At 52.4% G+C, this 23580-nt stretch overlaps 1 protein-coding gene across 3 annotated transcripts; it reads right to left on the bottom strand.

The window, feature by feature from the left end:
• Nucleotides 1–74: 74 nt before the first annotated feature.
• Nucleotides 75–21873, bottom strand: LOC144286618 (signal transducer and activator of transcription 5A). 3 transcript variants are annotated; one of them, XM_077853272.1, is made up of 19 exons: nucleotides 21814–21873; nucleotides 20386–20523; nucleotides 19891–20047; nucleotides 18614–18703; nucleotides 16127–16301; nucleotides 9952–10082; nucleotides 9540–9691; nucleotides 8936–9091; nucleotides 8353–8532; nucleotides 6544–6631; nucleotides 6319–6441; nucleotides 5860–5952; nucleotides 5146–5352; nucleotides 4458–4552; nucleotides 4232–4362; nucleotides 3627–3782; nucleotides 2901–2952; nucleotides 2475–2582; nucleotides 75–1496 (listed from the first exon to the last, which is right to left on the bottom strand). In XM_077853272.1, the coding sequence occupies exons 2-19, from the start codon at nucleotides 20511–20513 to the stop codon at nucleotides 1334–1336; spliced, it is 2385 nt and encodes a 794-aa protein (XP_077709398.1). In that variant the 5' UTR covers nucleotides 20514–20523; nucleotides 21814–21873; the 3' UTR covers nucleotides 75–1333. The 3 variants fall into 3 exon arrangements, with proteins under 3 accessions (XP_077709398.1, XP_077709397.1, XP_077709399.1); XM_077853271.1 differs by lacking the exon at nucleotides 21814–21873 and adding an exon at nucleotides 21360–21510; XM_077853273.1 differs by lacking the exons at nucleotides 18614–18703; nucleotides 19891–20047; nucleotides 20386–20523; nucleotides 21814–21873 and adding an exon at nucleotides 16628–16759.
• Nucleotides 21874–23580: the final 1707 nt, after the last annotated feature.

Below are 23580 nucleotides of genomic sequence, written 5' to 3'. Positions count from 1 at the left end.
CGGGGATCCCCATTCCCAAGGAGCAGGCGGGGCAGGGGCGGGGGCTGCCCAACCAGGAGCCGCGCCACCAAACATATGAAAAAAAAAAATACTTTATTCAAAAACACTGTTTACACAAATGTGTGGCCTATGTACAAAGTACACAAGAATCCCTCTCCTTGTCCCCACCTTCCTTCAGGGATGTTTAGACCTGAGACTCCCCACCTTCTGCCAACAGCGGCCCCCCACTGCATGTCACATAGCCTCAGAAGGAGGGGCGCATGAGGCTGGGAGCCAGGCCTTCTCAGACCTCAGCGTTATGCAATGGTGATGAGGCCTGTTCCAGGTGTACCCCCCAGCAGAGTGGACAGAGACAGGCTTTTACCCCTCGCTCCAGATTGCACAGGCCTGCGGCAAGCAGCTATAATTGATGCTGTCTCTTACTGCAGGGTTTTTTCTTCCAGGAGGGGAGGGAATCAACACTGAAGTCCCGGGCCCTCTGTTCACCCACCATGTCCTAGACCTGTTCCTGGCCGTGTCCTACCTCTCCTGGGAGCAAGGTTGCAGAGCGCCAGGGAAAGGTGGCTGAGGCCGGATGGAGGGAAGGGGAGAGAGTTGGAAAGAGAACAGGACTGGGCAACAGCACCACAGATGTGAAGCCCAAGTACCCTGGTGGAGGCCAGGAGGCCAAGAAACTACATGCTTACAGCAGCCCTGACAGACCCGACTCCAGTGACCCATTTCTGCTGTATTAGGGCCACGGCCTGGATAAGCACTTGGTTCACAAAAGTCACAAGTCCATAGTCATTAAACTATAAAATATTACTCAAAATTGAACCCCTGGCCTCCCTCCCGAAGGGAAGAATCAATAGACCAACACACGTTGAGAGCAGATGCACATACATAAATGCACATGTACAAGCTTTGGGAGTCAAAGCTTCTAACTCAGGAGTACGACTTAAGCTTAGAGACATGACCTGCCTCCGGGGCCCTTCTTGAATAATTTCATTCAAACAAGTGCTAGGCAGTAAAGGCCCCTGCAGGAATAGGTTTGCCTGCATTGCGTGCCTGCAATAGCAGCAAAAGCGGCCCCTTCTACAACAGATACAGGCCCCAAGTGCTCTTGGGATGCCCTGATCTGAAAAGCAAGAGGGTGGCTGCTGTCCCAGGAGGACAAAGGCAAGACAGGCACATCTTGTGTGTCCGCACGCACACACATGCACACACACACGTACGTGTGGACATGTGCTGCCAGCAGAGGCACCAATATATGCACAGCAACACTAAAATCACAATTAACATGACCCCTTCACACTGAGTGTTGTTTCCAAAGAGAAGCCTGGGATTCAAGCATTCATGAGAGGGAGCCTCGGGCCGCAGTGAAAAGACCAGCAGGTGGGGAGAGGCGGGGGTCCAGACTGTCCATTGGGCGGCGTAAGAGTTCCTCCACGTGCCGGGCTACGTCCATGGTCTCGTCCAGGTCAAATTCTCCATCCTGGTCAAGGACGGAGTCAGGGCTGGGAGGGAGAGGGTGAGGGAGGTCAGAGGGAGCTGGTGTGCCTCCGGCCCCCTCCGCACTCAGACTACAGTCTCATGGGAACACGACTGGCTCTGCCTGGACGCCTCCCTAACCCCAAATTGAAAACGTCAGTTGTTGGCTCATTGGGAGATACTCAAGTTCTAGTCTCAACTCTCACTGCCTTCTTCAGTGGATTCAGAGAGTTCCTCTCCCTGCCCCTGTCTCTGTCATCCTCTGCAAAACGGGGCGGTTGGGCCAGTGAGTTTGGCCCACTGCAATGCTATTCCGCTCTATCCTGGGCTCCTTCTGAACACCTACATCAGGTGTCATGTCACCTTAGCCACCTGTTAGGTAGGTATTTACTCCACTTTACAGAGGGGAAAACTGAGGCTCAATTTGGAAACTTGCGCAGGGCCACCTGGCTGGCAAATTGATTCAGGACTGGTCTTTGTGACTTGTAACCCATGGTCATCCCACTGTAGCTTGTGCCTCCCAGGCACCCAGACACATCCAGCTGGGGCCACCCATGGCTCAGAAGAGAATTATTTCTCTGCCCTGGAAACTCCAGAGGAAAGCAATTGATACCTTGTTTCCACCCAACTCTTAAGAACAACAGCTTCACCTGAGCTAAATGCTTTTACCTGTACTCTCTCAGTCCTGCCCCCAATCCCATGTGGTAGGTATTCTTGCCTTTATTTTACAGATGAGGAAACTGAGCATCTGGGAGGCTCAATAATTTTCCCAAGGCCACATAGCTAGTCAGCCTCAGAGCAAGGAGCCTGCTATGTGTAGCCCATGCTCTACACTTTTTCTGACTGATCCCCCTCCCTGCACCTGGGTACATGCTAGAGCCCAGCCTGGGTGGTCTTAGACCTACAGGAGCTCTGGGTCCCTTTGCCCACCAGCCCTCTGGGGGCCCAGCCTGAGGCCAGGTGCCCAGGTCCTCCCCGAGAAGCCCCGTGAGAACACAACCTACTTCTGTGGGTACATGTTATAATGAGCCTGGGGGCACACGGCCGGGGAGGGGGCCTGGTCCATGTAGGTGGCGCTGGCCCCAGCAGAATCTGTAGATGCGCTCACAAACCTGCAGGAGAAACGAGGCAGAGCCTCAGCGGCCTCACGGCAGCAGCTGACCTGGGGAGGGCCCAGGGGGTGTGGAAGGACAAAGTGCCCACTATGCCTGGGACTCCAGATGTGGGCCTGGGGCCCTGGGTACTGGTCCCACTGATACTAAGCCCAGTTCCCTCTCCAGGGGGAAACTGAGCCAGGTTTCAGGGGGAAGGGAGGGCTGGGCCATGCAGGGCCTGTGAGCGGGAGGGGCAGTGGTGAGGGGTGAGGGGTGAGGGGTGCTGAGGGGAAGAGAGAGGCAGTGGGAGGCCAGAGCTGGACCCTGGGTACTTACTCAGGGACCACCTGCTTGATCTGTGGCTTCACGTATCCGTCTACTGCTTTAGCTGCCAAGAGGGGGGAACAGTGATGAGAACCAGTCTCTGGGAGCTCAAGCCCACCGCATGCAGCCTGCCTCCTATTCCCATCCCCCAGGGCCTTGGCAGGGATGAGATTTCCCAGACTATTCCTATAAACACCTGCTGATGGCCTCGGCCTCAGGGCCACCCAGACCCCATTGCTCTCTCGCTCCTCGCCCCACCTCTGCCAAGGAAGTAAAATCAATGCCAAGCAGCAAACCCAACAACGGATTGGGGACAAGTTGAAGATGAAAAACTTGTCCATTTTGCTTCCTACACTCAACTGGCAGGGTGGGGGGGAGCGGGGACAGGTTTGAGGGTGGGAGTCCTGAGAGCAGCCCATTAAGACAGGAGTAACAGGTGATCTGCCAGTATGATTATCCTGCCTCCTTTGCCAGCACTGGTGTCTCTTCTTCCCAGAGTGCAGAAGGGAGAATCCACCCAGCTTTTTGGTTTGCAGAGAAGACAACTGGGTCAGAGGCTTTGATTTCCCTCTCGGTTGTAAGTTCTGAAACCCCCTCCATGAGTTCTGCACCAAGCCATGGACCCAGTCCACAGGGGTGATGGACCCTGGGCTCCTCCTGGGGAGTCCCCGCTGCCTGGCCCCAAGAGCTTTGTCTACAGGCTGAGGAAGGGCCCAGGAGCATCAGGGTGAGACACACCGAACACAGGAGTGTAATACTTGGAGAAGACCTCATCCTTGGGCCGGTCGGGAAATACGTAGATGAGATAGTTCAGGTCCCCCAGCCGGTCCGCCAGAGACCGGATAGAGAAGTCGCGTGTGGTGAACGGCTTCAGGTTCCACAGGTTGCGGTCAGCTGTGAAAGGGAAAGGCTCATTCCCACCACCCACTACCCTCAGGGGCAGGGGCATGGGGTTTGAGATCAGGCTTGTAGAGACATTTGGGGTTTTACTAGCCTGCTCTGACAGCCCACCCCTTGTCTTGTGCTCCTCTGGCATAGGGGTGAGTAAGTGACCATGGGACCATTCTACCCAGCGAACCAAGCAAGGAGATGCCAGGAAGGCTAGGTCAGGGCAGAGAAAGGAGAAGAACCCAGAACTGCTGAAGAACTTCCCCAGCAGCTCTGGAGGCTACGGGGCCAGTGATTTTAGGTTCTCCACAATGGAAGATGGTAGAAAGGAAATTCAGGTCAAGTCTTTCCCCTGGTGAAACCTTTTAAGAATGCAGATGTCATGGAGAATGGGGAGCAAGGACATGGGAGCCCAGGTTCCTGGGGCCAGAGTGTGGGCAACATAGAGCACTCACGAGAGTCAAACTTCCAGGCAATGGTGATGCCCCCAATTTCGGAGTCGCTAAAGCGCAATAAAAAGGTCCCATCGGGCTTGTTGATGAGCAGGTCATGGGCCTGTTGCTTATTCACAAAACCTAGGATGGCCCTGGGTGCATGAAGCATAGAGTGTCACTACTGGGCCAGCGTCTCCTGCTCCCTGAGCCCATGGCCTCCCAAACCCTGGGCCTCTCCATTCCTCACCCGTCATTCCAATGGGGCTTGTGATGCTTCTTCAGCACTTCCATGACCCCATCGAACCACTGCCAGAAGGTATAGTTCCAGCCGGGCAAGTTCTCCTGAGAGCCCCCAGGAAACCCTCAGTCAGTCAGGGTTTGTGGCCCGGTCATCGCAGGTGGCCCAGGAAACAGTCAGTGCCCTCTTGTACTCACACATACTCTCAATTCCTCACCTGACCTGCCCCCCACTCAGCAGTCCGTAAACGGACACAACCCCAGCCCGTAGCCTAGCGATGGGACAGTAAACCCGACTCTCCTCTCAGACACAGAGGTTGGGGGTAGGAAGTGCCCAGAATTCTCTGAGCTGGACGAGACCTCTAAAGTCATTTCTACTATAAGGTACAGGGGGGGAAACTGAGGCACAGAGCCGTGAAGGGCCTGGCCATAGTTAACAGATCTAGGACAGGGATCCTGACTCCCAGCCCCAGGGTCCTTCCACTGTCCTGCTCTGGCTCTTAGAGCTAAGTGCAGTTTCTCATTGCCCCTTCCTCCATTCCCTGGGGTATTAGCTCCTGTCTCTCCTGGCTATAGGAGAGGGCAACTCAGGATGGAGGGTGGGGCACTGACTGAGGCCAGTAACCTGTCTGTGAGGTGGGGAGAGACCGGCAGGGCATGGGTGGTCCCAGGCAGGCGGCTGGAGGCAGTTCCCTCACCCTGTTGAACTGGGACCAGGACACCGACATGCCGTTATAGTCTTCAAGGTGGCTGCTGCTGCTGTTGAACAGTTTCTGTGCCAGGAACACGAGGTTCTCCTTGGTCAGGCCCCGGTTACTCTGCACTTCGGCCTTGAATTTCATGTTGAGCGCCTCACACAGCTGTGGCCACAGCACTTTGTCAGGCACGGCGAATGGCACCCTGCCCTGAGAGGGAAAGAAGAAATATTTATACACACACACACACACACACACACACACACATACACACACTCAGATACACAGATACCACTCGAGACAGGACTAAGAAAGATCCAGAAAAGGAGACACAAACACGAGAGAAAGAAAGGCAGGGTGGCAGGGGCAGAGGGGTGGGCATACGGTGATAAGAGACCCAGACTAGGAGTCTGGGATAGAGATCAAGGACTCAAACCACAAGCTGAAGTGAGATCAGAGACCAGAGCCCAAAGTCTAAGCTCACAGATTTAGGAAATCCCAGTCCCGAGACCCAGACCCCAGATGGTGCCTGAGGACGTGCCATGGGTGGCGCACTCACACAAGCTGCTCCTTACCTTACCTCAGCTCTGATGTGGCCGTGGGGCTGGTGGGGGATCACCCAGCAGGGGCCCAAGGGGTTGGGGCCTACCCAGGGAGACTCCTAGGACCCAGGGGGGCTGGGGTGGGGGCTGAGCTGGGACTCCCACGAGGACTCACCGGCTCGGCAAAGGCATTGTCCCACAGCACGGTGGCCGTAGCATTGTGGTCCTGGCTGCCGTGAACGATGACAACCACCGGAAGGGACAGAGTCTACAGGAGTTAAAGGAATGAGTATAGAAGGCACACAAGCACCCACCTTGCCCTCACGTAGCCCTCATTCCTCACCCAAGATCCCACCCACAAGCCCTCTCAATCAAACCAAGGCAAAATCAAACAAACACAACACAGCAGGCTTCTTCTTGGCCCATTACCTAAGCTCTGTGGCTGGTACCAGATTATAACTTAGCAAGCAGGCACCAGCAGACTGAAAGCAGGTTTTCTGATAGCCTCATGGGCTAAATGGTCCGTGACCGGGTGAGGATTCAGAACTCTGGCTTTCCCAAACCAGTCAGGTGGCCTAGGCTAAATCTTCACCTTTCTAGGTGACCTGTGGGGGCTGGTAGAGCCCGGCCTCACCTTCACCTGGAACACAAGCTCGTTGCTGCCAACGCTGAACTGAGACTCAAACAGGACTGTGAACTTCTCCTCTGTCACAGACTCTGCGCCCCTCCGGTCAGCACGCTTGATCCTCTTTAGGGACTGCAGGGTAGGGCATGGGGGCGGCGGATGAGGAGAGAGCGCTGGTTACAGCTACTTGGCCCTGGGCAGACATTCCCTCCAGGGGTCAGGCCTTGGCCTCACCATGTTTCTGAAGTGCGCGCTCAGAGTGCAGGTGGCTTGGTGATACTCCATCACACAGCAGTTGTTCAGGATCTCTCCACTGCACTCACTGAGAAGGAGAGGAGAGCCCTGTCATGTGGGCCCCGGCCAGGAGCAGGGCTCTGTGCTTGCCCTGGGCCGGGGGTTCACGCCGGGGAAGCCCTCCAGCAGCCCAGGCCTCGTCCCCCAAGAGCATTTTATCTCCAGGTGCCAGGGTGGCTGTCAGTTAAGTGGCTGACTCTTGATGTCGGCTCAGGTCATGGTCTCAGGATTCAGGGGATCAAGCCCAATGTTGGGCTCCGCACTCAGCATGGAGTCTGCTTGTCCCTCTCCCTCTGCTCCTCCTTCTGCCCCTCTCCCCGCTCTTTCTCTCTCAAAAAAAAGAAAGAAGAAAGAAGAAAAGAAAGAAGAAAGAAAGAAAGAAAGAAAGAAAGAAAGAAAGAAAGAAAGGAAAGAAAGAAAGAAAGAGGAAGAGAAGAGAAGAGAGAGAAGAGAAGAGAAGAGAAGAGAAGAGAAGAGAAGAGAAGAGGAGAAGAGAAGAGAAGAGAAAGGAAGGAAGGAAGGGTGTTTCTCTCCATGTCTTGGGCTTACTTTCTCATTAACCTGAGAGTAAAGCAAAGTCTTCAACGGTGGGCTCTGGGTCTCTGTCATTAGGTTAAAAATTCCTTCAACATTGAGATTGATGTGGGGACCTTCAGGGCCCTCTGGCAGCTTCTAATGCACTTAACAATAAAAACCATGACCACAGCCAACAAGGACCCCATGGTCAAACCCTGCCCCAGTTCCCTGGCCTTAGTGGGTTCTTCTCCCCTCACATAGGACAAGGGGAGCCATGCTGACTTGTCTATTTGCTGAACATGCAGACTTGGTGCTACCTCAGGACTTTGGCACCTGTTCTTCCTATTGCCCCAAACATTCTTGACTTTCTTGTTTAGGTCTCAATTCAAATATCTCCTCAAAGAGGCCTTCTCCAGCCACTCACATGGTGAGGTAACATCTATCCAGATGCTGTGGCATCACTCTGTTTTCATTTTCTTTCTAGAGTTCATCACTTTTTGACACTGCTGTATTATTACAAGCATATAATTGTCTCCCTCCTGAGCCAACATGTAAGCTCTAAGAGAATGAGAACCTCTTTGCCTTCCTGTCCCCAGACCCCATGGTAGACACTCGATACACAGGACCAAGTCTCCCACTTCACTCATTTATGCCCTCATCCATTCATTCACTGCATCCTTTGTGGGCAGCCTGCCCTGATCCCTGGATCCCACTCGGGGTTCTCTAGCCACATAAGCCTTCTCTCCACTCTCCTTTTGGTCAAGGCCCATGTTCTCTCTGTCTGAAAGTCGTCTCTCTCTTCTCCCTCCACATAGTCTCACTAGCCACTCCCATTCACCTGCATCCCAACACTGCCATCCTGCCCCCTGCCCCAAGACCTCCTTCTGCAGGGCCCTACATCTCCCCTGTCACACACAATACTCTTCTCATGACTGCCACCTGCTCTGCTGGGTTAGGCAAAGACGGGACCAAGTACTGTGTGGATCATCGCTGTGTCCCAGTGATTAGCACGGGTGCTTGAACAACCCAACAGTGCAATCCATGCAGACCAACTATGTGCCAAAGGAACAAAATATATACCAGGACAGACAGAATGAGCTAGAGAGACACTGGACTATTGCTGCAGAAAGGGAGGCTGAGCTGCTCCATCACACAGGACCCTGGCTACAGAATAGACATGAGCTTCCAGGCCAGAACGGAGGGAGGGGAAGGCAGGGACTGAGGCACACGTACTTGCGAGCGTTCTCATTCTTGAGCAGTGACTTGGCCTGCTGCTCGCTGATGATGGTGGCCTTCACCTGGGGGGGGTTCATGTGCACGTTCAGCTTCCCGCCCACCAGCAGGCGCACTGTCGCTGCAAACTTGGTCTGGGTCTTCAGGACCTGAGGGGGCTGCTTCTCAATAATGAATGTGCTGCAAGGACACAAGGGACCAGACCAGACATGATGCTGGCTCAGGAGAGGGGGCCTGGTCCCCCTTGTGGGGAGGCTACTGGGGTTTGGCAGGTAAAGGAAGAGCACGTGGCATAGCTCCTGTTCCCAGAGAGGCCACTGAGAAGTCAGAGGAGACGGTGGGCCAGGGGAGGGGGACAGTGAAATGACTCAGCAGCTGGCACAGGCTGGCGGGGGCTGGGAGGAGTCCACATAGCGCCCACAACAGAAACCAAGCAGCCATTGCAACTGAGGACAGAGGGCTTTGGGACCCGGGCAAGAGACAAGGACTCAGACAGGAGCTGCCCCCCAACCCCAGGGGACAAAGCACCTGCCTCCCCCAAGGCAACCACCCGGGGCTGGGCGTGGCCAGAGGCAGCAATCACCTGGTCACCAGGGCTGAGATGATGTCTGTGATGGTGGCATTGACCTCGGCCAGCATCTCCTCCACTGGGCCGGGGATGGGCAGCTGCTGGCAGAGGTGCTCAGCTCTGCGGATCTGCTGCCGGTTCTGCCAGATGATCTCGGCCAACTTCTCACACCTGCACGGGGGCCCCAGGCCACCGGGAGGGCAATAGAGTCACCCCATCGCCCGGGCTCCAGGCCCCAAGTCCCAGCTCCAGCCTCACCAGGGAAGGCTCTGTACCTAAGCTCCCGCCCCTGTTCACAGAGCAGAGCAGAGCAGAGCAGAGTGCCCTGCCTCTCAGGAACACACAGAACCATCTGGGAGCAGCAACTCCAAACTGAGTCCACTCAGCCTGAGTGTTGCTCCGCACACCCAGCCCTGCCCTCCTGCCCCCTCCCTAGCACAGTGACTCCCTTCCTGGGTAGGTGGCACAAGATGGGGGCCCCAAAGTCGCTATCAGAAACCAGAACCCCTAGTGAACGAAGCCTTGCCACGGGGTGGAGCGAGCTGGCTGCTCAAGGAAACGCAGGAGGCAGAATGAGCAGCTGGTAGCACCATTCCTGCCCCGGGCCACCCCCCATTACCAGGACTGTAGCACGTCCAGGCTGCCCTCGGGGGGCCCTCCGTTCCCTGCCAGCTGCTGCCGCCGCTTCCACTGGATCAGTTCATCGTCCAGGATGATGGTCTGCTGCTTCCGCAGCAGCTGCAGGGTCTTCTGGTGCTTCTCGGCCAGCTCCTGAAGGGAGGTAGGGACAGCAGGCCCTCCTGGGCTCCCAGACAACAACCCTGCAGGCCTCACTCGGGAGGCACAGGCCTTCCCCTCTCCCAGACCTGCTCTGCCTCAAGTGCCCCCCACAGGAAAGAAGGATCTGGCCTCCAGCTCTCTCGGGTCCTGCTCTCTTCCTGGCCTTAGCCCTCCCTCAGGTTTCGCGGGTAGCTCAGGATGCGGACTGCAAAGCTTGGGAGGAGAGGAGAGAGGACGCAGATCCCACTTACCACGCGGTACTGCTGCAGCGTCTGGGCCTCACGCTGCAGCCAGGCCTCCAGGGACACTTGCTTCTGCTGGAGGGCCGTCTCCCGGCTCAGGCGCTCCTGGGGATTCAGCTGCGCCAGCTGGGAAAACTGAGCTACAGGAGGGGACAGGACACCCATCACCATCATCTCCCAGCTTCCTGTAGGAAGCCCCGTGCAACACACGCACCTGTTCTGGAGGAAACACCCTCGAGGGTCTGCCTGACATCTGACCAATGGAACCTGGGCTCCTAGCGGCCAGGGGGGCCAGACCTGAGCAGGCTCTGGTCCCTGGCCTCTCCACTCTGATCTCCCCTTTAGGGAGTGTGCAGCCAGAAGGAAGCCTGAGGGCACAGCGAGGAGGATCCCGCCTTGAGACCTCCCCTCCCACCTCAGTCTACACAGCTGCCTGCCACACAGGGGTCCAGCATGGAGCCTCGCTGCCTGGTTCGCCCTGTGCCCTCACAGTTTACTACTAACTGGGTGAACTGGGGCAAATCATTTCACTCTTCGGGGCCTCTGTCCGTCCATGTGCAAAATGGGAGAATCTCGGCCCCTGCCTCAGTGGGTCGCTGAGGATTACAGAAGTGATGATGCACAAAAGGCTCAAGGAACCGCCCAGCATAACATGGATGATGTAGGTGAGTTAGTCCTGGCTGGTTATAGTGGCTTACAGAGCAGGTTTTTTTTTTTTTTTTTAAGATTTTATTTATTTATTCACAAGAGACAGAGAGAGAGAGAGGCAGAGACACAGGCAGAGGGAGAAACAGGACACACAGAGAGAGAGAGAGAGAGAGAGGCAGACACAGGCAGAGGAAGAAGCAGGCTCCATGCAGGGAGCCTGACGTGGGACTTGATCCCGGGTCTCCAGGATCATGCCCTGGACTGAAGACGGCGCTAAACCGCTGAGCCACCTGGGCTGCCTACAGAGCAGTTTTAAAGGGTGACAGAGCCCAATGGCGGTTCGGTCCTACCCATGTCATAGGGCAGAGCCTCCTCAGGGAAGCTCCAGCCTTGCTGGCCTGGATCCCACCCCTGGAGCACAGCAGCCTTTCCTAGGGAAGAGGTGTTTCTCTAGGGGCTGGGAGGAGCCTAACATGTTTGTTTGTCCAGGTTCGGTTACTGTGAGCTCAGCTGACCAACCAGAAGGAGATGGAGAGGCATGGAGAGGGACAGAGAGGGACAGAGAGAAGGCAAGAGAGAACGTCCAGGGCCCACTGGCCACACAGAAGCAGCAAGATTCTCTCAGGAGAGGGAGGCAGCTTCTCTCCAAACTAGTGTTGGGACTCACCCATGGCAGCAGCAATAGGGAGTCAGGGAAGCCTCCTTACCCTTTTACCAAAAATGTATTATGAAATACTTAAGACCCAGGGAAGGAAGAAGGAATGATGCAAGGAATACCTGTGTATCAATAACCCAGCTTAAGAAACCATACATTTCCACAGTGAAATCACACCTACACATCCTTCCCTGCTTGCAAACCCATCCCTGCCTCTAAAGGTAACCCCTATCCTAAATGCTGGGATTATGATGCCCTGCCAATCACCTTTCTGAATATCCCAGTGTCCTCACTTGGGCTGAGTCAAGGAGATGTGAGCATCGGCAAATCATTGGTTAAGTTCACAGCAGGCCTCGGAGGGCCATGTCACACTGACCTAGGCCCTGTCTCATGGACACACAAACTGAGACAGATTAAAGCAAATCTAGACAGCCCAGAGAAGCCCAGAACGAAAACACAACTGGGAATACGGTTCTGATCCCACTACCCGGGACTGAGAGAGAATACTGTTCAGGTGTGTTACGCAGCAGAGTAGTCCTGAGGCCGCCTCAGAAATCCTGCCACCCAGAGGGAGGTCATGGTGATCCTCACACCTGGGCCCAACCTCCCTAAGCCAATGACCCACTTAGGTCTCTCCTGACACTTTGCAGAAGCTTCTGGGAGGGAGGTCAGAAGATGTGAGGCAATTGTCTTCTCTGCTGAGGTAGCTGAGCCTTCCCTCACACAAACAGATCAACAGTCTGTGTTCCTGATGAGTGAACTTGATAAATGAGACAACTGACATTGCATGATGGGTACAAACCCAAAGCAGAATCTAATCCAAACCCATAAGGAGGAAACAGAAAACCCAGGAATAGGATCGGAAGTACTATGAACCATCAAAGGCTTGGGGTAGAACTGATAGCCTGGGGGTACCTGGATGACTCAGTTAAGCATCTGACTTCTGCTCAGGTCATGATCCCAGGTTCCTGGGATTAAGACTTGCATTGGGTTCCCTGCTCAGTGGGGAGCCTGCTTCTCCTTCTTGCTTTGCCCCTCCCCTCACTCGTTCTCTCTCTCTCAAATAAATAAAATCTTAAAAAAAAAAAAAAAAAAAAAAGAACTGAGCCTGAATTCTCCTATTCCCAAATCTAGGAAGAAGGCTGTTCTTTCTCTGGGGTCAGTCTGAGATGGATTCACAGGAAGGCATGCTAGAATCATCTCACCAATATTTACTCAACACCTACTATGATTCTGGCAATGTGTTGAGAAATTCAGAGTACAGGAAATACTGACACAGCAGGGTGAGGAGAGCTCAAATAGTTAAAACAGCATAGGGGCGCCTGGGTGGTTCATCAGTTAAGCATTGGACTCTTGATTTCTGCTCAGATCATGAGATCAGGGTCTTGAGATCAAGCCCTGTGTGGGGCTCTGCGCTCAGGGGGGAGTCCGTTTCTCTCCTCCCTCTCCCTTTGCCCCTCTCCCTGCATGGTCCTTTTTTCTCTCTCAAATAAATAAATCTTAAAAAAAGATAAAATAAAACAGCATAACAGCATTCCAAAAATATTTAAATAGTTTTTAAAAATGAAGGAACAGAGGCAAATAAAATTTAGGGAGAACACAAAATAAACATTAAAATATAGATCTCAATACAACTGTATTAAATAGTACATTAAATATTAGTGGAGTAAACACCTCAATTAAAAGCAGAGATTGTCAGAATACACATAAAAGCAAGATTCAACTATATGGTATCTACATTTTTTTATAAAGATTTTATTTATTTATTCATGGGAGACACAGGAAGAGAGGCAGAGACACAGGCAGAGGGAGGAGAAGCAGGTTCCATGCAAGGAGACCAATGTGGTACTCGATCCTGGGAATCCAGGATCACACCCTGAGCCAAAGGCAGACCCTCAACCACTGAGTCACCCAGGTGTTCCTATCTTATCCTTTTTTTTTTTTTTTTTTTTTTTTTTTACGATTTTATCTATTTATTTGAGAGAGAGAGAGAGAGAGGAGAGCTTGAGCAGAGTGTGTATTGGGGGCGGGGGGGGGGTGGGAGGGCAGAAGGAGAAGCAGATTCCTCACTAAGCAGGGAGCCCAATGCAGGGCTGGATCCCAGGACCCTGGGAACATGACCTGAGCCAGAGGCACTTAACTGACTGAGCCACCCAAGCACCCCAGTATCTACATATTAAATTTTAAAAAACAGGGATCCCTGGATGGCTCAGCGGTTTAGCGCTGACTTCAGCCCAGGGCCTGATCCTGGAATCCCAGGATGGAGTCCCAGGTCAGGCTCCCTGCATGGAGCCTGCTTCTCCCTTTGCCTGTGTCTCTGCCTCTCTCTTTCTCTCTCTCTCTCTCTCTGTCTCTCGGTGTCTCTCATGAATACATAAATAAAATCTTTATTTTATTTTATTTTTTTTAAAGTTGCTTGCATTTTATTTATTTTTTATTTTTTATTTATGATAGTCACAGAGAGAGAGAGAGAGAGGCAGAGACACAGGCAGAGGGAGAAGCAGGCTCCATGCACCGGGAGCCCGATGTGGGATTCGATCCCGGGTCTCCAGGATCGCGCCCCGGGCCAAAGGCAGGCGCCAAACCGCTGCACCACCCAGGGGTCCCTAAATAAAATCTTTAAAAAAAAAAAAAAAAAAAGGAAGGCTGGAGTGGACTTCAAGATAAGAAGTATTACCAGATATCAAGAAAGGCATTTCAAAGTTATCAACGTAGCAATCAATCAGAAAGACATAATAAGTATAAACTTATATGCATCTAATAACAAAGCTTCAAAATACACAAAGAATATTTACAGAAATAATTGGAGAAGCATACAATTCCACAATATAATAGTTTTTGATCCTTTTTCAGCATCTGATAGAACAATTAGGCGCCCCCCCCCTCCAAAAAAAATCAATAAAGACATTGACCATGGTGGTTCTTAAAGTGTGGACCAGGGATTCCTGGAGGCTTTCCAAGAACTTTACTGAGAATCTACAAAGCCAAAACTGTTTTCATAAGGTCTGAAGACCTTGTCTTTTTCTCTTTTGATCTCTTATAGGAACACAGTGACATTTTCTAAAGGCTACAAGATATGTGCTCTACAACAAATTGAAAGCAAGACCAAGCTATCTCCTACTAAACCTCACATTAAAGAGATGTGTAAAAATCTAAAAGCAATTCCACTCGCTAAATTTTGTTTTGGAAAACACAGATTTTTTTTTGGTTTGGGGGATTTTTGGGGGTACAACTTTTTTATGTTAACATTATGCATTATGTTACATATGTTAATATTAATTAACTTAAAATTGCTACTTTTAAATGAAATAACTTTGAAATACACATTCTTTCAAAGTCCCAAAGATACATTCACCGAGATAGGACATACACTGGGCCATAAAACATGTCTCAATAAATTTATTTTTATTTATTTATTTATTTATTTATTTATTTATTTATTTTTAATAAATTTAAAAGAACTGAGATCAGGGTGCCTGAGTGTCTCCGTTGGTTAAGCATCTGCTTTCAGCTCAGGTCATGATCCCAGGGTCCTGGGATCAAGCCCCCTATCTAGCTCCCTGGGGAGAAGCACCTCCTCTCCTTCTGCCCCTCCACCTACTTCTGTTCTTTCTCAACTAAATAAATAAAACCTTAAAAAATAATTAACATAAAAGAATTGAGATCATACAGCGTATGTTCTCTGACAATAGTGGGATTCAATAATAAAATGCAACTAAAAAAAAAAAAGACCAAAAGGAAACGCAAGTGAAATCAATAATGATATGACATCTAGGGAAAAAAAACCCCAAATATTTGGGAATTAAACAATATACTTCTAAATAATATGTAGGCAAAATGATTATTCAGAAAAGAAAATATTTCAAAATCATGAAATTCAGCTAAAGCATTGCTAAGAGAGAAATTTAAGCTCTAAACATATGTATCAGAAAATAAAGGCTAAAGTCAATGACCTGTGGTTTTACCTTAAGAAGCCAAAGAAAGAAGAGCAAAAGAACAGGCAACTTGACACTTCTTAGTCTCACTAGGATGGGGCCTGTGTGGAGTTGGGAGAAGATGGACCATGTCTCAAGACTCCTCAAATTATACTGAGAGTTAATTTGTTCTGAGTTAAATTTTCTTTCCCCACACACTTATCATGACAGTCACTGGAAAACTATAGACCTAGGAGTTTCCACTGTCACCTCCTCTTTCCAGTTCCATATCCTATCAGGGAGGCTCAAGAAGGGGCATTTCTGGAGTTCTACCTTGCCCCAGCCTGGTTCAACAGGAGACTCCCAATCTAAGTCCTTCCTCTGATTGGGGAACACCTTGTCCATATTCATTCATTCATTGAGCTACTCACTGAATACCTACAATTAGGAGAGAATATTGTTTAGTAGAGTACAGGGATTTTATGACATATCTCTAGTTAAGATCTGGTTCCACAACTAATAAACAATCCAGGCCAAATTACCTCCTCTCCTGGAACCTCAGTCCTACCATCTATAAAATAGGGATGATACAAACTATCTACTTCCTGGGGCTGTTGTAAAGTTTGGATTGAAAAAATGCATGCAGGGACACCTGGGTGGCTCAGTTGGTTGAGCATCTGCCTTCAGCTCTGGTCATGATCTCAGGGTCCTGGGATGGAGCCCCTCATCAGGCTCCCTGCTCAGTGGGGAGTCTGCTTCTCCCTCTCCCTTTGTACCCCCCCCCCGCCCTCCCCCACCCATCCTCTCTCTCTCAAATAAATAAATTAAATCTTAAAAAAACAAAAAAGAAAGAAAAAGGAAAATGCATGCAAAGCCTGAAGTCTGGCCCATCGCAGAGGCTCAATCACAGGGAACCATTACTTTACTCCAAAGCTCCGAGTGAGGCTCTGTGGAAGCAGACACTCACCCTGGATCCTCAGGCTCTCCTGATACTGGATGATGAAGTACTCTTGAGTCTGCTGCAGCTTCTTCAGTTCATTCTCTGTGTCCTGTGTGACCAGTCTCAACTCCTCAAATGTCTGGTTGATCTGGAGGTGTTTCTGGGACATGGCGTCAACCAGGATGCCAGCTGGAGAATTACCCTGGGGACATATTAGAGGGAAAGTATAGGCCACAGTGAGCTGGGCAGTAAGGATGGAAGGCAACCTCAGGCTTTGGGGAACACTACGATCACAGACCCCAAACTTCAAATCTAGAGTAAAAAGGGTAATTTGAGTCAGAAGGATAGTCATTTACCAGAATTGGTGTGGAGTTGGAAAGAAGGAGGGAACACAGGTGACCTGGCAGATTATGGCAACTTCATAAAGCACTACAGAATCTTCTATTATTATAGTTCTGGCGTCCACCAGAATCACCCAAACAGGGTCTCTCTTTGGAGAGACTTGAACTCAACACATCCAGGAGTTACCTGGGTTTTCCTGTGAATGATGATGACCCCTCATTCCACATCCATTCACTGATCCAATGTCTTGGATCGTGAGAGTTGCTGGGGACCCAGTGGAGAACAAGGCTGGGTGAACACACATCATCTGTGTCCTCACACAAGATCTTCTTGTAACTGAGGGAATTTACAGGGGAGGCATCGATAAAGCCTTGGATCTGGCCATTTAAGTGACCTGGTCTGATCTATTCCTTCCACATCTGGCTGAGAGGAGACCAAATCTTCAGGGCCTTTCCAGTAAACTGTTCTCAGAATAAAATCCAAACTCCTTCTATAGCCTCCGCTGCCCTAGCCAGTAGCTTCTGCTTACCGCCGCCGCCCCCTCCCCGCCCCACTGCTGCCCAAGCACATCAGGTACTTTCCGTTCTTTGAATACACAAACATGTTCCTGCCTCAGGGCCTTTGCACTTGTTCCATCACTCTGGAACATTCTGGCACCAAATCTTCCTAAAGCTGGCATTTCAACTGGCACCTTTTCAGAGTGACTTTCTCTGATGCGTCAATTTCAAATAGTACCACCCTTATCTGAAAGTGTCTTGTTCTTTTTTCTTTCTTCCTTGTCTGCCTCCCTGCACTAGGATATACGCTCCCTGAGTGCTAGAACCTTGTCTGTCTTGTTCACCACAAAATCCCCAAGGGGTAGGTCATCAGAGGTTTTCAAGAACAGCTTGATGTGGTTGGGAGAAGGAATGATGTCCCCTGTGAGCATGACAACCCCTATGCTATAGACATGTATTTCTTAATTGGAGCTAAATCCATTCATATGTTTACAGAGAGTTCTGCGGTGACAACAAGTCAAGGGATATAAAAGTTTCCTAGAAAACTCTTTATGACCTGGCTTTTGCCTCTCTCTGGCTTTACCTATTGGGGTTCCCCAGTTGGCTCCCTTCCCCCCAGTACCACTGGCTACCTGCAAGTCTTCAAATGTGCTAAGACGGTTCCTACCTTCCTACCCACACATACACTCTTGTTACTTTTGCTCATCATTCCTTCCCCCTCACCCCTATAGCTTAGACACCCCTGTCTTCATGACATCCCCCTGCCAGGCTATCCCAGTCTGAGCTGGGTGCTCTTTCCATATATGCCCCCTTAGTACCCAGCTCAGCCCTAGAGAATTTATCACTGCTTGAATTCCTTTTAGGTGAGGACCAGGCCTTTATCTGTCTCCCCAGTCCTAGCCCACAGGACCTCCATAATTGTTTACTGGATGAACTGTAAAATTCCTGACATCAGCATCCACAGCAATAAATAAATAAGCTCCAGGCACTATTCTGTGGTCTGTACCCATGTGATGCCATGTTATGAAATTCATCTTGCTCTACTCTGGATAATATAATGTTCGTCCCATTGTTCAAGCAGATGTGCAATGCTTCCAAGATTACAGAGCTTGGGGGATGAGGTTCTAAGCCTCACCTCTCTGAGCTTGCCAGGGTTCTCTTCTGACACAGATCTCAGCTCCACCTCTCCTCACAGACACCACCAGAGAACATTCCTTATTTCACCTCAGTACCATTTATTAAATGACAAATCATTTCCCTAGTGGTTTGTGATGCCATGTCCAGTGTGGGTTGAATTTCCAGGCATGTGTGCATGTGTATATGTGTGTGTGTTTAGGGCCTCCTTTTCTGTTTCATTGGTCTGTTTGTCTATCCCTGGCCCACACAGTATCTCATTCATCCCTGATACCAACTCCATAAAGTAGATGCTGGTACTATCTCCATTTACAATTGAAAAAACAGGCTAAGCGAAGTTAAGTAACTTACTCAAGTTACACAGCAAGTAAGTGCTTGAGCTAGGGCCTGAAGCCAAGGACTGTACATGCATGTACTGTTCCTTCTCACACTTGCCCATGTCCCTTATCTCTCCAGTGCTCTCTTGCCAGCATTTATAAAACACAGTTGTGTCTGGAGAAAAAGACCTCAGCTCCTGTCCCCACACCTGTGGGACACTCACATTGTTGGCTTCTCGCACCAGCCTCTGTTCATTGTATAGAATATGTCGGATGCAGCGGACCAGCTCCATGGGGCAGCCATCATATGTGTTCTGAAAGAATCCAACAGCAGTTCTGATTAGCTACCCGCCACTCCCACCATGCCGGTCGTGGTGCCATGTGCCCTCCACCTACCCCCCACCTCAACTTTTTTCTCCTCCAGCCTCTGGCTCAGCTTTCCCTGAGAAATCTCAAGAACTGTCACCGACACCACTATCTCTCCTTGACTCGATTTCCACTCCCAAAGCTTTATATTTGGTTTGCAGTGCATTAGAAACTCAGTTCACGAAGTTTACAAAATACTTCCAATCTGCCATCTCCTTTGGCTTTCAGAGCATGGATCCTATGATGCATGCAGAAACTATTATCCCTATTTTGCAGATGAGAAAACTGATGCTCAGAAAGGTTAAGTACTTGTCCAGAGGCAAACAAATGAGCAGATGACTCAAGACTTGGGGCATCCAATGCCACGGTCAAGGTACTTTCTACCATGGCCCTGGCCCTGGGTTCCTATTTTGCCTTCCTCTTCCTCCCAGCTTTCTCCTGTTTCCCTCCTCTTCTGGGATGGACTTTGTATTGCTCTGGAACCCTGCTGCTTGTATTTAAGAAGGGTTCTCTAAAAAATATAAGTAAGTTCCAATAAATGCTTGGCTGTGATTACCACCCACACCCCTTTCCTGCTTCCACAAAAACTTCCTCTCCCCCCTAGACTCTTCCCGCTACCTCCCCAACCTTCCCGGTTAAGAAGTCACATCCTAACAACTACGTCCTTCATTCAAGCCTCCTTTATCCAGCTCTCGCCTTCAGGGCAGTTCTGCCCCTCTTCCACCTGACTTCAGCTGTTCTGGCACCTTTAAAAGCGTCTTAGGAGAGATGTCTGGTTGCCTCATTGCCTCATCCCCTCTTTTCTAGGACTTTCAGGTCTTCCTTTCCCTAGCAAAGTACTCTTGACTCAGTCTATCCCCATCCCCTTTGCTTCATCAGTTTAGAATGCCACTTCACCCATCTCTCTTCTGTCCGGTACAAACACACACCTCCTCTTGCTCTGTAGCATGGTAAAGGTATCGACAGGTCTGATTTAGAAAGAGGGGGTGGGGGAAATTGAACAGCAGAAGTCATGGAGCAGCTCAGGGTCACACAGTGAGTCAGTGACCAGGCCAGGAAAAAACCCAGGGGTTCTGATGCTGTAAAGAGAATGCAGACACTGCTTTCCTGCTGATGACCTAGTGTTCACACCCACCTGCAGCTGCGAGGCATAGTGCCCCAGCTTGATCTTCAATAAGAACCCATCTTCCCCGACTTGGTGCTCTGCCTTCTTCTGCAGCTCCTGCACCAGGCCCTCCAGGAGCTGGGTGGCCTGTGCTCGGTCCTGGGGATTGTCCAGGTCAATGGCATCCCTTGGGGCAGGGGAGGGGAGAGAAGCCTACTGTGATGTCTCCTTGGGCAAGAAGGTCAGGAACCGAGAGGGACTTGGAAATCCCAGGCTCTGGTGAAGGGCACTCCAGAGCTCACAAGACTTGTTCCCTGGCAACTCCACAGGCCCTGGAGTCTAGAAACACCCCCTCTCTCCTCCCAGGGTCCCATTTCCCTGTTCCCCTTTCCCAGGGACGCCACCCCTTCCACACAGACGGGCAGAAAGGACCAGAATCACACGAAACCACAAAGAGGAGAGTTAAAGGTCAAGGGGCCTGGCTGGTAGGCCCCGCAGCGGACAGCTCAGGGCAGGGGGACTTACCACGGCTGGCTCTCGATCCACTGCGCTAAGTAGTGCCGAACCTCGATGGGGAAGTGCTGCCCATACAGCACCTGCATCTGGCGCAGGGCATCTCCCTGCAGCTGCTGGGCTTGGATCCAGCCCGCCATGTCTGTTCACCTAGGGTGGGCAGGGGGCTGCAGAGGCGTCTCTCCGCCACAGGGGTGAGGGCTGGGCCTGCCTCCTCCCTGCCGAGCCCACCCATCCCTGGACCGCAGTCAGGCCTGGCCCCTCCCCTCCCACAGACACAGACACGCTTTCCTGTGCGGGAAGAAAGATGGTGAGGAGGGGAAGGCCGCCCTGCCCTCCAACAAGGAACCCGCTGAGGCTTGGGGAGGGGCTCTCGAAAGTCAGGTGCCCTCCCCCTCTTCCTCTCCCCTCGCCCCACCGGGGCTTCCCCGGGGGTGGGGGGGAACAGCTAGAAAACTGAAAGAGAAACTTGACGCCGAGGCCCACGGGCCCTCTGGGGAGGGCTGCAAGAACCCCCACTACCCTGCCTCGAGCCCCCCGAGTCCCAGTTTCTGGGGTGGGGGGCGGGGTGTTATTCTAGCCGAAAGTTTGGGCGACGGCACCGACGGCTCCCCCTAAAAGCTCGCTCGGTCCCCGCCGGCACGTGGCTGGGGTGGTTGGAGGAGGCAGGACGGGGGAGGCAGACGCTGCCTCTTCCACGGCGCCCCCCGGCCGTGCCCCGCGGTCTCCCACGGTCCAGCCCGACAGCGCCCCCTGCTCCCCGTGCGCGGGGACGGCGCCCACCCTCGGCCCCCTCCCTCCGTCCGCGTCCAGCGTCCAGCGCCCGGCACCCTCGCCGCACCGAGGCTCCCTCTCCGGTCCCGGACACCCGTCCCCGCGCCCGGGCCGGCCGTCGGGCTCCGGGCCCCGGGGCGCGGGGGCAGCGGCGGGAGTCGAGCACCCCGGCTCCGCGCGCGCCGCTCGGGCAGCGCTGCCGGGCCACCCACCTGGTGGCGCCGAGCGGTCGGGCGGCGGGGCCGGCTGTGCGCCCCGCGGCTCTCGCTCGCGGCCCGGGCTCCCGGCAGCGGCGGCGGCGGCGGCGGCTGTTACTACAGGAAGGAGCAGAGAGCAGCGATTTCCTCCTCGAAGGTCAGCTGCCTCCGATAGACCATACACAGCGCGCGAGCTCTCGCCAACACCCCTCCCTGCCTCCGCCCTCGGTCGCTGGCTCCCCTGCGAGTGCGCAGCGGCGGCCGCGGCCCGGGCCCCCGGCGGCGAGGATGGGCGGCGCCGCGCCCGGGGGCTGCCCCGACGGCGGGGTCCCCCGGGAGTCCCAGGCGGCCCTCGCCGGTGGGCCCCGGACCTGCGGGCAGCAGGCTCTGGAGTGGCCGGGGATGCGGGTGGGAGAGCCGGGAAACCCCGGCTTCTGGAAATCCCAAACCAGGGCCTCAGTTTTCTCACCTGTAAAAAGGGAGGTGGGAAGGGTTGGACTAGCTAGAGATGCCTTCCAGCTCTGCATTTGTCATCTTTTGAGTCTCTAGGTTAAAAAAGTAAATGTAAATGTGTGTATGTGTGTGTGTTTCTGTGGGTTAGGGACAGGGCTTTTGTGACCTCAGAGGCAAAGCCGTAGGGAGGGGAAAGACTGGGGATTCCAGAGAACGCAGTTCACCCCAGGGCTCCACCTCCCCTCCTTCCATTCCTCCCACCACCCTGAGCTCGCCCCTGCAGTGGAAACAGGAAAGAACTTGGCAGTCTTATGTTTCAAACCCCTCCCCAAAATTGTGCAAAGAAGAAATGGAAGCCCAGAGAGGGGAAGGAGCTTGCCCAGGGTCACAGAACGGGCATATGGCCTGGTGTGCAGACTATGATCCATAAATGAGCCTGCCCCTCTGCTCACCCAGTCCAGTCACATCTGAGGCTGGTCCTACCTTCAGAAAGGTCCAGGAGGGCTGTCTTGAATCCTCACAAACTCACAACTGCTGGTAGGCCTTGCCAGAGTAGGACACGCCCTCCCTGAACCTTGCCTGGATCACAGTCCCCCCTCCCTGAGAGCCCCCTACGGGGCCTGCAGAGTTGGGCAAGGCTCGGCTGGAAGCCTTCCATCCCCTTTGCCCAGCTTCCCTCTCCCCTGGGCCTCCCCTCTGCCTGGCAGCTGGCATTGGCAGCACCAAGGGAGAGCCTAGCTGGGCCAAGACCATGTGTCCTGGAGGGAATCGTTCTTGTCTACCTCCCTCCTCCTCTATGCTTTCTTGGATCTGCCTTTTCTCTCCATTCCCTACCCCCTCACAACACTCCTCAACCTTCTTGCTCCTCCCTACCTCCCCCACTTTCATTCTTTTTTTTTTTTTTTTTTAAGGTTTTATTGATTCATGAGAGACACACAAAGAGAGGCAGAGACATAGGCAGAGGAAGAAGCAGGCTCCCTGAGGGGAGCCCGATGTGGGACTCGATCCCAGGACCCCAGGATAATGACTGGAGCCAAAGGCAGATGCTCAACCACTAAGCCACCCAAGCATTTTTTTTTTAATTTATTTTTAAATTTCAGAGAAAAAGCCAAGTTTCAGGCTCCTTAAGCTGGGATATATAAGTCTGACACACATGCTTCCACGTATGGCTACAGTATCTTAGTCTCATGGAGGAGGAAGCATGCAGCCTCTCCCTTGCTTCTTCCCTTACTCTAGGTGATTCATTTGGCAGAGGAGGACCAGACACATAGCACTAGGAGGTCACCTGGAATAAGAGTCAAGTGTCAGAGGTGGGAAAACCTGTAAAGATGGTTTCAAATGGGGAAACAGAGGCTGGAGAGAGGAAGTGATTTGGCCAGTGTCATACCACCTGTCAGTGGCAGATGCAAACCCATTGCCCATGAGCCTCTCACCTCCAGCAGATGGGTAAGCCAGTTGTTGGGAGGAGAGTCCTTGGATTCTGAGTCCTCTGAGCCGTATCTGGAAGGCAGAGAACCATTCTTGCCATGGACCCTCTTCTGGGCATTTGAAGAAAGTGATATGGGGGCACCAAGTCCAGAGTGGGAGCCCTGCCTGCCCCCTTCCAGGTAGCCGCCTCTCTAGCCTACTCCCCAGGGCCTGTAGGGGCCTGCTGCTCCAGCTGGCAGCTGCACCCACCAAACATCTGGCTAGATTGGGCTGGGCTTGGCTAGAAGGTAGATAGTCCTGGGTCCTAAAAAGCTAGGACTGAAGTGCCAGTGAACATAACTGGAGGGGTTGGCCT

The sequence above is a fragment of the Canis aureus genome, chromosome 16 (genome assembly GCF_053574225.1).
Source record: "Canis aureus isolate CA01 chromosome 16, VMU_Caureus_v.1.0, whole genome shotgun sequence".
NCBI lineage: Eukaryota > Metazoa > Chordata > Mammalia > Carnivora > Canidae > Canis > Canis aureus.
This window is presented reverse-complemented; position numbering and strand designations above follow the sequence as displayed.

Excerpts from the sequence above, each read along its gene's own strand:
- LOC144286618 (XM_077853272.1), bottom strand. The coding sequence starts at position 20,513 with ATGGCGGGCTGGATCCAAGCCCAGCAGCTGCAGGGAGATGCCCTGCGC. Across the intron at positions 8,533-8,935 it reads ATCTCAGCCCTGGTGACCAG|CACATTCATTATTGAGAAGC; the intron begins GTGATTGCTGCC and ends GTGTCCTTGCAG. Across the intron at positions 2,583-2,900 it reads ATCAAGCAGGTGGTCCCTGA|GTTTGTGAGCGCATCTACAG; the intron begins GTAAGTACCCAG and ends TTTCTCCTGCAG.